Source organism: Podarcis filfolensis (genome assembly GCF_964270895.1).
Source record: "Podarcis filfolensis genome assembly, chromosome: 14".
Lineage (NCBI taxonomy): Eukaryota > Metazoa > Chordata > Lepidosauria > Squamata > Lacertidae > Podarcis > Podarcis filfolensis.
In genome coordinates this window covers 25879834-25892951 of record NC_139616.1, presented here as the reverse complement: position 1 = coordinate 25892951, position 13118 = coordinate 25879834, and the positions used below count along the sequence as shown (strand labels likewise).

General features: G+C 44.7%; 2 protein-coding genes across 2 annotated transcripts in view; one reads left to right on the top strand and one right to left on the bottom strand.

Annotated features, from left to right (window-relative positions):
• MAP2K5 (mitogen-activated protein kinase kinase 5) overlaps positions 1 to 13118 on the bottom strand; it is a 933658-nt gene that overhangs the window by 576043 nt on the left and 344497 nt on the right. The window lies entirely within an intron of this gene.
• Positions 1 to 13118, top strand: part of ITGA11 (integrin subunit alpha 11) — a 91492-nt gene that overhangs the window by 27635 nt on the left and 50739 nt on the right. The window contains exons 3-5 of the mRNA XM_083586351.1: positions 8360 to 8469; positions 9802 to 9893; positions 11320 to 11434. Of these exons, the coding sequence (XP_083442477.1) occupies positions 8360 to 8469; positions 9802 to 9893; positions 11320 to 11434 (317 nt within the window). The remainder of the gene's footprint in view (positions 1 to 8359; positions 8470 to 9801; positions 9894 to 11319; positions 11435 to 13118) is intronic.

The window sequence follows — 13118 nt, the reverse complement described above, 5'->3', positions numbered from 1 at the left end:
CTGTCTATCATCTATCTCTATCTATCTATATCTATCATCTATCTATCTATCTATCTATCTATCATCTATCATCTATCTATCATCTATCTATCTATCTATATCTCACCTTTCTCCCAAGCTTGGATTCAGTTGCAGCTTCCAACACTTCCATTACAAAACACAGATTTTAAAAAATCAAACTATTTTAAAAGATAGTTAAAATACATCAGTTAAGCACACGATACCCCAGTATATGCAATTTTGTACATATTTGTCAGGGAATCAGGAGCAGGAGCACTGGGGAGAGAGGATTGGGAGAGCGAAGGGGAAGAATCCGAGGGCAGTGTAGGGGAGTATGACAGTGGCCTGAGAGATTCCATGAGCTTCTCCAGCGAATCAGAAGATTCCCAGAAGGGGGCGCCGATGGTCAGGGCAAGGGGGGTCCCAGGGGGGACGCACCAGAAACAAGGAGCCAGAGGGGAACCCCAAAGCAGCAGTGGAGGATCGGGACCAGTTTCCCCACCAGAGCGTAGTGGGGGGGAGGAGTCACATGTGTCAGGGGCAGTGTCTCCTCCAGAGAGGGAGTCAGGGCTGACCATGCCTCCAACGGAGGGGAGGTCAGTTGCAGCTAGCCCCCCCGAAGGGGGAAGCAGTGACAGCAGCAGTGGAACGGTCAGAAGGAAAGCTGCTGGCTGGGCGCGCGCGCCAAGTTCAAATGTGCAGGCGCGCGGAACAGCAGGAGACCCGGATGGGGAACCAGCTCCTAAAGCCCGCCGGAGGGAGGGAGAAGGCTCAGGGGAATCAGCGGGAGAAGAGGCTAGAAAGGGCGGAACCCCGGCGGGCAGGCGGACCCAGAGGAGGAAGGAGCAGCGGAGAAGGTGGAGCAAGGCTAGAATCTTAAATTGGTGTCAAGGGGGAGGAGACTCAGACGGAGCATCAGTGGTCTGACACTTGAGACGTGGGGCTGCGCGCTGCGGCTCTGGAAGTGAAACTGAACTTCAATAAAGACTTTTATACTTAACAACGAAGCAGCGTTGGTCCTTTGTGAGCTGGGACCTAGGGTAGCCCTGACAATATTGCTTGGCTGGAGAACTGCGTTGCAAAATTCGGAGAAGCTGCGAATTTCCAAGAACCGTGTGAAATCAATAGGAGAGTGAAGATAACATATTGCTTCAGATAGTGTGAATTGAGTAAGTTCACCTTTAAATGGAAACTCAGTTGAATCCAGGGGTGGGTGGGTGGGTGTTGGCAACCCCCTCCTTTCCAACCAAACCCATTGAAACCGTCCTTGCGACCCACTCCCTTTCTCAGCTCTCATTTGCCGCCCAGCCCCATCTTGAATAAATTAGTGGCTCCAGAGCTGCTGCCGGAGATTAACTGTTCCATTGATTGCAAAGAACGAGCTGATCTTCTGTTGTTTCATGTCTGCTTTTCCAAAAATACTGCTTTTTCCAAAAATACTTTTTTCTCTCCCTGGTGTCTTTCACATTAATCATACATATTTTTTGGGAAATGCAATATACGTGTGTATTTTAAACATGTGTAACTGTATAGCTCTTTCCCCCATCGGTTTATTATTTCAGTGAGCAGCTGATTAGATGTAGAATCGAAATGCCAATGAAATTCAGGAGCTCTTTGCATTTTGGCTGCTGTTATTGTTCACTTCTGCCCGTGGCTCCAGGAACCAGGCCTGTCTTATTTTGTAGCCAAAGGAATATTTAGGAATAAGTGACAGTTGCAAGACGGAGCAGACATCAGTGAAATTTGCCCTGGAGGGCATAGAGACCTTGTCCTCAGCCAGACACAGTTCTTCAGCCTTTGACACATTGACACCATGCATTTAAAGTGCTTTGCTATCACTTTAAATACCTGGGATCTGCAGTTTGTGAAGGGTGCAAATAGTTGTTAAAGTAAAGGTAAAGGGGCCCCTGACCATTAGGTCCTGTCGTGTCCGACTCTGGGGTTGCGGCGCTCATCTCGCTTTATTGGCCGAGGGAGCCGGCGTACAGCTTCCGGGTCATGTGGCCAGCATGTCTAAGCCGCTTCTGGCGAACCAGAGCAGAGCATGGAAACGCCGTTTACCTTCCTACCAGAGCAGTACCTATTTATCTACTTGCACTTTGACGTGCTTTCGAATTGCTAGGTGGGTAGGAGCAGGGATCGAGCAACGGGAGCTCACCTCGTTGCGGGGATTCAAACCGCCGACCTTCTGATCTGCAAGTCCTAGGCTCTGTGGTTTAGACCACAGCACCACCCGCGTGGTCCTTATTCACCTTGCAGAGCTACATTTCCTAGAGTTCCCTACAGGCCTTCCCTGAGCGTAGATGCTGAAAATAGGTCCCTCTGGCTTCAAAGTCCGAAGAGCCAAAATAAGAAAAGTGGTTTTCATTCTCTGTCCATTCATTGCATGCTACACAGCGACTGGAAAAAATAACCAGACCCATCACAGCTGGTTTGGTTTTACGCTAGATATTTAAGACAAAACAGGGGGAAAACTACATTAATTCTGCAAGGGGAAAAAAAGGCTTTAAAACAGCCATGCTTTGATGCCTTTACAACAAAAGAATCTGGTTTTGTATATCATCACTCTGAGGTGTCTAATTAGCAAGTGGGGTGTTGCAAATGAAGAGCTTTGCTGCAAGCAAGATTTGCTTGGAGGGTCCAGCAACCAGCTAGTAATTCACACCTCAAGCACAGCACAGGTTTCCTTCAAGGAATTCAGCCTATTCTCTGGCATTCAGATGCTCCTAAGTAGCCAATTACATCAGCCGGGTGAGCTGATGACTATCTAGGTCAGGGCAATCCAACTTTTCATACCAAGTGGGCCGCAAAAGTACTTCAACACAGAACCCACAGGCCGCACGCTGCCTTGTCACATGGGGTGGGGGAATGAGCCCACAATTTGGTGCCCCACCCACCTCTTTCCCAAAGCTGGGAAACTGCTAACTAGGCTTTGGGAAAGAGGCAGGGGTACTCTAGGACCCTGCCAGAGCCTTCATGCCTCCTTCCCAAAGCCCAACACCTCTCTTATCTGGCTCTGGGAAGGCAGTGAGAGTGCAGTGGGGCGGGCACTGAATGTTGCCAAAGGCCACCAAAAGAGGTCTTAGCCCTCAGGCCACGCACTGGACCACCCTGACCTAGGCCCTGCAGTTGATCCAGAATGTTTTCCCCCTGTAACTTGTCATTTCTTTCTATAGTTTTATTTGATGCTTTTTAATATTTCGTATTAAGACCACTTGTTAAGGTTTGCCTGAAAATAAATATCTTAAATAGACTATTTTTTTTTTTGTTCATGGTGAATACTAAATAATGCATACGTTCACAATTAATAACATCATTAATTGTTCCACTTTTGGTAAGCTGGCTTGTTGTTTTTAAGTATTTTTCATCATCAGTTCATGTTTCTAGACCCTAAGAGTGTGGAAAGTAGGATTAGCGAGAGCACTTCTGACCAGGAGACAGTATCTTCTGGCCCTTGTGTGTTGTGATTTTCTGCCTTACATGGATTTGATTGATGGTGACATTTTATTGGACATTTTATGGTTTTAATATGCCACTGGCGGGCAAAAGAGCGGCATATCAGTATTGTGCTGATGATTATGGTTTCTAGGCGGTATCAGAAGCAGTAAGATATGGTATTTAATGAAGTTGCTGTTGGCATCTGCCTGTCTCGAGAGACAATGAAGTACGCCTCTGGGGATGAAGTCAAACCGCTGCATGAATGAAGTAATTAAATAAACATTGATTGTTTAAATATTATTACTTTTCCCTTTGCTGTGTAAGTGTGGGGAACTGCTGTGCTCTTCCTCCACAGTCAGAGGCAATAATGCTTCTGTAACTAGTTGTTGGAAACCACGAGAGAGGAGAGGGCTCTTGTGCTCGGATCCTGCTTGCAGGTTTCCCTTAGGCATCTAGTTGGCCACTGTGAGAACAGGATGCTCTATTAGATGGGCCACTGGCCTGATCCAGTAGGCTCTATTTATGTTCTCTGACCTAGCATGAATTAGGGAACCCATAAAGGTAAAGGTAAAGGGACCCCGACCATTAGGTCCAGTCATGGCCGACTCTGGGGTTGCGGCGTTCATCTCGCTTTATTGGCCAAGGGAACCGGTGTACAGCTTCCGGGTCATGTGGCCAGCATGACTAAGCCACTTCTGGAAAACCAGAGCAGCACATGGAAGCGCCGTTTACCTTCCTGCCGGAGCGGTACCTATTTATCTACTTGTACTTTGATGTGCTTTTGAACTGCTAGGTTGGCAGGAGCAGGGACCGAGCAACGGGAGCTCACCCCATTTCGGGGATTCGAACCGCCAACCTTCTGACCGGCAAGTCCTAGGCTCTGTGGTTTAACCCACAGCGCCACCCGCAGGGGGCAAACTCTGGCCCAGAAGAAAGCTGCATTGAGAGGCCCACTGATGATAATGAAAGGAAACTTGGTATAAGTCTCTTAAAATAGTGATAATCCAACAGCCACCTATGCAGAGTCTTCTCCTCTCCTGCAGGGCCCTTCATTTCAAGAGGGAATGGATTGGATATCCAACAACATTCTGTGGTTGCCTCTAGAATTTTAATAATGCTGCCTAAGCAAGCCTAAACTTCTCCCACCCAATTCCAGAGGCATCGCAATTCCAAAGCTATATAAAGCATTAAAAAGTGAGTCATTCAAGCTTAGAGCTATGGAGGAAACCAAAACCTATAACAGTCATGACAATGAAGGAGGCAAAGTCCTAAAATGAAAGGAAGCCACATGATTTTTTTTGTCTTTCTTGGACAATGACACATTGCTTTCCATTGGGGTTGAACTTTAAGTTTTTAAAGAGCGGTGGTGATTGAGCCTCATGGAAACTTAGCGTCCATGGAAATATTTCCCCAGTTACATTGAAGGTGGAGATGGGGATTAGCTGCTGCAGATGTCAGAGCCTCGACAACTGCTTTTGAGGAGTTCTCCACGAGGTGTGTCAACATGGTTTGTTGAAAACTTTATCTCCTCTCCTCCTTCACTAGCTGGCTGGACGTCCTGTTTGCAATTCGAAAATAAGATGTTCGTTTCAGTTGCTACCTTTGTAGCCTGATGGTGATGTTGGGATTGGGTTGAAAGCAAGAGCATTTTTGCTTCTGAGTAAAAATGAATCCATAATGCGAAGGCCTTTGCCGGAGGTTTGTCCTACATCAGGACTGCATGACATTATTATTATTATTATTATTATTATTATTATTATTATTAATAATAATAATTGGGGCAGGCTCAGTCTCAGAGATGAAACTGAGAAACAGTCTATCTATCAGTCTCTTACCCGCCACTCTCTTCTGGAAGCAGAGAGCCTGGACATTTCCAAAGGAAAGAGCTCCAGAAAAGCTGCCTAGCTTGAGCATGGCTAGATCCAGAGGAACAGCTGGCGGTGGTCCCTCATGGATTCCAGATGTGGCACATCACTCCATACAGAGGGATCTTTGGCATCCCTGATTGATTCCTTGCAACAACACTAAGTAGAAGAAACATTCCTTGGTAGGGCTTTTGCATGAATGAGGAATGTATTTCAGTATTAGAGCCAGCCCTACCATTAGACAAAGTGAGGCAGCTGCCTAAGGCAGAAGATACTGAAGGGAAGAGAGTTGTAGGGCCAAACTGTGTGTGTCCTCCCTGCCCTAAGCTAGCCTGCTGCCTTTGAGTGTGGTGGAGGATATCATAGAATCATAGGATTGTAGATAACAGCAGCAGCAGCAGCAGCAGCAATTGTAGAGCTGACAGGAGCTCCAATGGTCAATCTCCTGCAATGCAGGAACCACAGCTAAAGAATCCCTGGCAGATGGCCATGCAACCTCATCTTAAATACCTGCAATGGCCCACCTTCTGAGGTCATCTGTTCCACTGTGAAACAGCTCTTACCCTTAGAAAGTTCTTCCTAATGTTAAGTATACCTGAAGGAGCGTCTGCACCCCAATCGTTCAGCCCAAACGTTGAGGTCCAGCTCCGAGGGCCTTCTGGCGGTTCCCTCACTGCGAGAAGTGAGGTTACAGGGAACCAGGCAGAGGGCCTTCTCGGTAGTGGCACCTGCCCTGTGGAACGCCCTCCCATCAGATGTCAAGGAAATAAACAACTGACTTTTAGAAGACATCTGAAGACAGCCCTGTTTAGGGAAACTTTTAATGTTTGATGTTTTATTGTGTTTTAAATATTCTGTTGGGAGCCGCCCAGATTGGACTGGGAAACCCAACCAGATGGGTGGGGTATAAATAATAAATTATTATTATTATTATTATTATTATTATTATTATTATTATTATTAAGTCAGAATATCTTTTCTTGTCATTTTAATCCACTGATTTGGGTCCTGCCCTCTGGAGCAGCAGGAAACAAGCTTATTCCATATCTTGTGCTTTGTCTCAGGCAGCAAAATGTCTTATTTATTTATTGAAATTATTAGTCGCCTTTCACCTAACAGGACTCACACTAAAGAACATATATATATAAATACATTATAGAAAAGACAAGAAATCATATGAACATATAGCATATTAGAAAAAGCTGTGTGCCCCCCTTATTAGAAAAATATTAGAAAAAGCAATGAGCCTTGCTTGCTCCTCTCCTGTCTCTACCAGGGGACCAGCCTTGGGCCAATGCTCTCCAGTAGCATACAATGATGTGCTCTAGCAGCATCAAAAGCAGGTCATGAGCAACAGAAGGCAGCACACTCCATGGAAGCATTCAGCCAAACAAGGCCTGCCCAGCTTCTACAAATCTACCCAACCCCGACACAGTAGTGGGTGGTACCTCATGTTCTTCTGGGTAGGGAGGAAATGCTTGACTGGATTCCAACCCCTGGTTCAGATCCCCCATCAAAGATAAGGGGGACCTTCCATCTAATCCACCATGTAATATATAAAGACCAACTATTGTTTCCCAGAAATTACACTGACTGATGTTGCTTCCTGCTCTGCACTGAAACTCTTCTTTAATCAGCTGATTTATTTAGTCCCCAGACTCTCGACTCCTGCCAGATTTCGATCCGGGTGATTTGAAAAAGATCTCCATTCCAAACAGGAATTAGTCATTGTTTAGATTTCTTTATGATTCCTGGCTGTTGTGGGGTTCTGCTGGAGTTGAATGAACTCTGTCCTTAAATATTAAATGTGGTTGGGGGCAGGGAATGAATCTTCTCTCTTCTCTCATCCAAAAGTGACTGCAAGCATCCTCTACACTACAGCATGATGTGGTCTAGCAAGGCAATAGACAGTGTCCAAATATTGGAAGGTTTGGGGAGGCTGTTTGTTTCTTAAAGGGAACTGCACACTTAACTGGACGGAAGGCTCAGTGCAAGGATGGGGAACCTGTAGTCCTTTGGATGAACTTGGACTCTTGACTCTCATCAACCCAAGCCAGGATGGCCAATAGTGATGATGGGCATTGGAGTCCGTCAACAGCTGGATTGCCACAGGTTCCCAGCATTGACTTAGTGCATGGGCTCTATCCAGAGGTGCATACACAGCACACTTGAGATATTTATTATCTGTCCTCTACCAAACCCCGACAACGTATTTTCAGTTCACCTTGGTTTAAAATTTAAACCTTTTTTTGAGGGTGGGGACTAACGTGGCCTGTGGCCTGCAAGTTAGCCACTCCTGGTTATATCCAATTCTAGTTCTAATAAGAGAATAGCCATTGGAATCAATGGACTCGACTACAATTATAGAATTGCAGAGTTGGAAGGGAACCTAGATAAGTGTTATCTAGTCTAACCCCCTGTAATGCAGGAATCTCAGCTGTCTAAATTAGGCCCATTGATTTCAATGGATTTTCCCTGAGTTGGCTACAATGCATTGCTATTTGGTGCAATACTTTCAAGTATCTGGATTACCAATGTTTTATGGATAGTTCCCCCCTAAATTATGCCAATGTGAAGGCTGAATGAATGAATGTATGGTGTAATATTTTGGGGGTTGGAGCAGACTGCAAGGAAACGGTGGTAATTGTAAGCAATTCCTATGCATGCACTCAGTTCGGAGGCTTTCTATGCTTGTTTGATTTTTATTATTATTATAACATATTTTTAAATATGTAACAACTGACCATGAAGGACCAACAAAGACAATACAATAATGCAATGCTGCTTCTTTTTATTAGTTACAATTATATGGTTGTATATTGTCTTTGTGTTTGACGTTCCAAAACGTCAGAAAAATACTCCATCGTTCTATACATTTTTTTAGTAGTTGATCTTTATAAATTATTGTATATTTCAATAAGGTAGCTATATTCTGTATTTTGTTAGACCATTCAGTGATAAGGCTTTTCAGTGTTTGTGGTCAAATGTGTGATGTTCAGAAATGGCCAATAAAAGACCTCCTCCTACCCCCCCCTCAATTTTTTTTTTCTCTCCAGGCTGGTGGTCGGAGCCCCTTATGAGACCAGTGGGCAACAGAAGACCGGAGATGTCTACAAGTGTTCGGTGAATGGTGAAACCAACAGCACCTGTTCCAAGCTCAATCTAGGTAAACCCATGGGATAAAATCTACCACCTTGAGCATCTTTTCTGTATGTGCCCCACTGAAATTGCTAAGGGTCACTCAAATGCACATGTGTCTTCACATCCATAGCTACCAGTGACTTCTCTGAGTTGTGCATAGGTAAGAAAGATTGCCACTAGATCAGTTCTATTTTGTCTTTAAACAAAATAGCCCTGGAACATTTTTCAGTGGGAAGTGAAACCAGCAGGCCTCTATGAAATGGCAATCTTGTTGGTTAAAATGAAAAATAGATATGGTAAAATAATAAAAAATATTATTCCCGGGATGCCTCTATCCAGGTTTGGGGCAAGTATTGTTTGGTGAGAGAGCCCTAGGAGAGAATTAAAATAACAAAACATGCTGCAAAGCATAGAAATATAGGCTGTTAGACCTTTAAAATACCCCCTTCTAAGTTGTTCCTAAAATTCCACACTTCCTTTAGCATAGAAAGAGACCACATGTTTGGTAAGCTTAAAATTGTTTACTTATAAACTCTTCAAATGTCAGATTCATGTGCTTTTCCATACAACAGCAACAAAACACAGGCAGTATAACTTCCAAAAATGGTAAATGTTTCTAAATAATTTGCATAGAAACACAGAGATGGCTTGCTTTAGTCCCACAGTCTTAGCTTGGAGCATCCAGTTTAGACCTCCTTACTGGCAGAGTTCAAATGGAGGAATATGAGAGAACAGAGAGCTTGGCAACCCTTCCTCCTAAGAGGAGGGGAATTGACCTAGCTAAGCCTGGCAGGACAGCTTACTCTATTGTCTTAACCCCTTCATGCATTAATTAGAGTTAAGCATGCTGGTTAAGCATGTAGGTGACCTAAGAGCATGGTGGCAACCAGCTCTGAATGTTCCTTTTCAGTTTCAGGCTGATGCTGTTTTAGACTGATGCTACCAGTTAACCAAGTTCTCAAGTTCAAAGGGGGAGAGTAAGTGAAGGGAGCTGCCTTCGACCAAGTCAAACTATTGATCAATCTAGCTCAGTATTGTCTACACTAACTAGCAGCCATTATCCAAGGTTTCAGGCAAGAAACCTTTCACAGCCCTACCTGAAGATGTCAGGATTTGAACCTCGTACCTTCTGCATGCAAAGCAGATGCTCTGCCACTGAGCTATGGCTCTTCCTGTAAGTGCACATTGTTTTCAGTTTTATACATGGTCTGATTGCTGCCCCTCTTCCTGAAAAACCAAGCATTAAAACTGCTAGAGGGAAATGCAAAGAGTTTGCACAAACACTTTCTGAAGCTCCCTGTTCTACAGCTGTTCCTCCTTTCCACTACATGCCTAACTCTGGCATTTTTTTCCCAAGGAAGAGTAACTCTTTCCAATGTGTCGGAGCGCAAGGATAATATGCGTCTGGGTCTCAGCTTGACCACAAACCCCAAAGACAACAGCTTTTTGGTAAGGAATGATTTGCATGTAGGCTTACAGATGCTCTCTGAGTTGCTGCCGTCTTCTGTCGTGACAAGCCTAAGACTCATTTTTAACCCCAACCTGCAACACTGGACCAAGTTTAAAATAAAAATAAAAAGCTACACAGTTCCATCTTTCTCATCCTCTTTCCACCTTCCACCTTCTCTTAAAATAACACATTTAGAGTGGAAGTTAACATGGTGATGGCAATATGACACACACACACCTTTAAATTTGTGTGTGCCCTATCTTTATATGATACCTGAACTCCCCCCTGGACGGTTAAGTCCAGTTGAATTCGACCATTGGGTGCTGCGCTCAGGCCAATGATCTACAGCAGAAGTGACTAGTTCCTTTATTTTATTTCATTTTGGGTTTGAGGGTTGCATTCAGTCTTGGGGAACCTTATGGGGGCCATTTGCCTATGATGGGTTCAGGCAGCACACATTCTTGTACAGATAGACAGAGCCCGTCCACCCCCAGTCCTCCTCTTTCCACTCTTCACAGAATCAGTCCAGTGACTGGGGGAATAGGAATGAGGAAGAAATCCAATTCAGTTTGCATTTAAAGGCAAGTTTACCTAATTCACACTGTCTGGAATATATGTAAACTGAAACATTAGCAGCCCTTCAAAAATTCATGCTTCTTTGGATTTTGCAGTGCAGTTCTCCAGTCAAGTAAAGTGTGCCCAAATGCATATCCTAGGGTACTGTTTGCATAACAACTCATCTGTTAGACATACAGTGGTACCTCAGGTTACATACACTTCAGGTTACAGACTCCGCTAACCCAGAAATAGTGCTTCAGGTTAAGAACTTTGCTTCAGGATGAGAACAGAAATTGTGTTCCGACGGCGCTGCGGCAGCAGGAGGCCCCATTAGCTAAAGTGGTGCTTCAGGTTAAGAACAGTTTCAGGTTAAGAACGGACCTCCGGAACGAATTAAGTACTTAACCTGAGGTACCACTGTACAGAAAATGTATTATATTAGGGGAAATCACTTTGCAAAATGTGTGCATATTAGGAGAAATTCGCACTAAAATGCAGGTGACTTTTCAGGAGGATATTAACAAAAGAAAACCCCCAACTGATGTGAATGTAGATTGGAATACACACACACACACACACACACACACACACACACACACACATCCAGAGAAAGCAAAATTGGCAGATCCATCCATCTCTGCTGAGAAGACCATCCCAATCAAGGCACTGTGCTGGAAAGAGAGGTTTAAACTTCACAAGAATTCTAGCCTGTATCACTTTGACTCCCTTTTTTAGCCTTCTGGGCCTGGCTAAAACATCTAAAAGAGACTCCTGGCATGTCCCGTGTCCTGAAGAATTTATCCCAGCAACAACCGACAGTAGCAGTTCTAAAACCTTCCTCCCTGTTTTGTTCCCTCCTTCACACAGGCTTGCAGCCCTCTCTGGTCTCATGAGTGTGGAAGTTCTTACTACACCACAGGAATGTGCTCCAGGGTGAACTCCAACTTCAGATTCTCCAAGACTGTGGCTCCAGCGCTCCAGAGTATGAGAATGCGCCTGTTATATAGACCTTTCTCCCTCTCCCCCTCCCTCCGTCCCTCCCTCTCCCTCCCTCCCTCTCTCTTTCTCTCTCTCTCTCTCTCTCTCTCTCTCTCTCTCTCTCTCTCTCTCTCTCTCTCTCTGCCAGACGAGGGGTTTTTGGTCTCTAATGCCTTCAGCACCACTTTGAGGGAGGGGGACTAGGAAACTGCTTGAATGGAAGCAGGATAGCAAAGCGAATTATGTGGGCCTGGCAACAGTAAAAATTGCAGCGGCGAACCAAAGACACCTTTTCCTTCCAGACCCAAAAGAAAGAGAAAAGGACATATTTTGGATATCTATGACTTTACGTTACAGGGTGCAAAATGCAAACAATGTAGTTTTTTTGATAGAAAGAAAAGTTCCTACAGAAATCTGTTGGTGGTGGGTCCACTTCTCAGTATGCCATCAGTTAGGAGAAGGTTACTCTAGCTTCAACCGTCTTTCTACCGCTTCTCAGGCAGTGCTCCCCCTACGGCCCCTTTATGGGATCAGGTATATTGCAGAGGCCCAACCCCAATGCCCTGCTGAGTTGTATGTGATGTTGCCCCTTCAAGAAACTGGTGGAATCCAGGTGTTCCTATGCCAGGCCAGTAACAATATGCCTTACTGTAACAATCGCTGTTTCTATATAAAGCTGTTAACAACCTGAGACCGGTTTACCTGTGAGAATGCCTTGCCCCATATATGCCCACTCAACTGCTTTGATTGGCAAAACTGGCACTATTATAGGTCCCAGATCACCCCTGTTCTACATTTGTAAGAACTCGATCTTTCAGTGTGGCAACAACTACACTTTGGAACTCCCTGCCTATTGATATCAGGCAAGTGCCTTCACTAGACTCTTTTCAGCGCCTGCTAAAAACATTTTTGTTTAGACAAGCCTACCCGGATGTTAAGAATGTTGGTGAGAGTTTTAATCTGTAGTTAAAGGTAAAGGGACCCCTGACCGTTAGGTCCAGTCGTGGCCGACTCTGGGGTTGCGGCGCTCATCTCGCTTTATTGGCCAAGGGAGCCGGCGTACAGCTTCCGGGTTATGTGGCCAGCATGACTAAGCCGCTTCTGGTGAACTAGAGCAGCACACGGAAACACCATTTACCTTCCCGCCGGAGTGGTACCTATTTATCTACTTGCACTTTGGGGCGTGCCTTCGAACTGCTAGGTTGGCAGGAGCCGGGACCGAACAACGGGAGTTCACCCCGTCATGGGGATTCGAACCGCCGACCTGATCGGCAAGCCCTAGGTTCTGTGGTTTAACCCACAGCGCCACCTGCGTCCCCAATCTGTAGTTAGGCAGTTGTTATTTTAATTTTTCAAAAGTCTTAATTTATGGTTGTTATTTTTTCTTGTTGATATTTTTCTGCTATTTTGTATACTGCTTTAAATGTTTTGTTGTTTTTTTGAAAAAAAGCAGTGTATACATTTTATGAAATAAATAAATAAGCATCACTATAATTTCTGCAGCTCCTTCCTAATAATCTTGTGGACTGTACATTGCTGAGGTGCTGAGGCTTTTTTATCCTTCGCCTCCACGCAGAACTGCAGTTCCCAGAGTTTCTTGAAGACTTTAAAACCAATTAAGCATGTAATATAGATAGATATATACCCTTAGGGAACCTCAATAAAGAAGAAACGCAGCAGAACCCAGG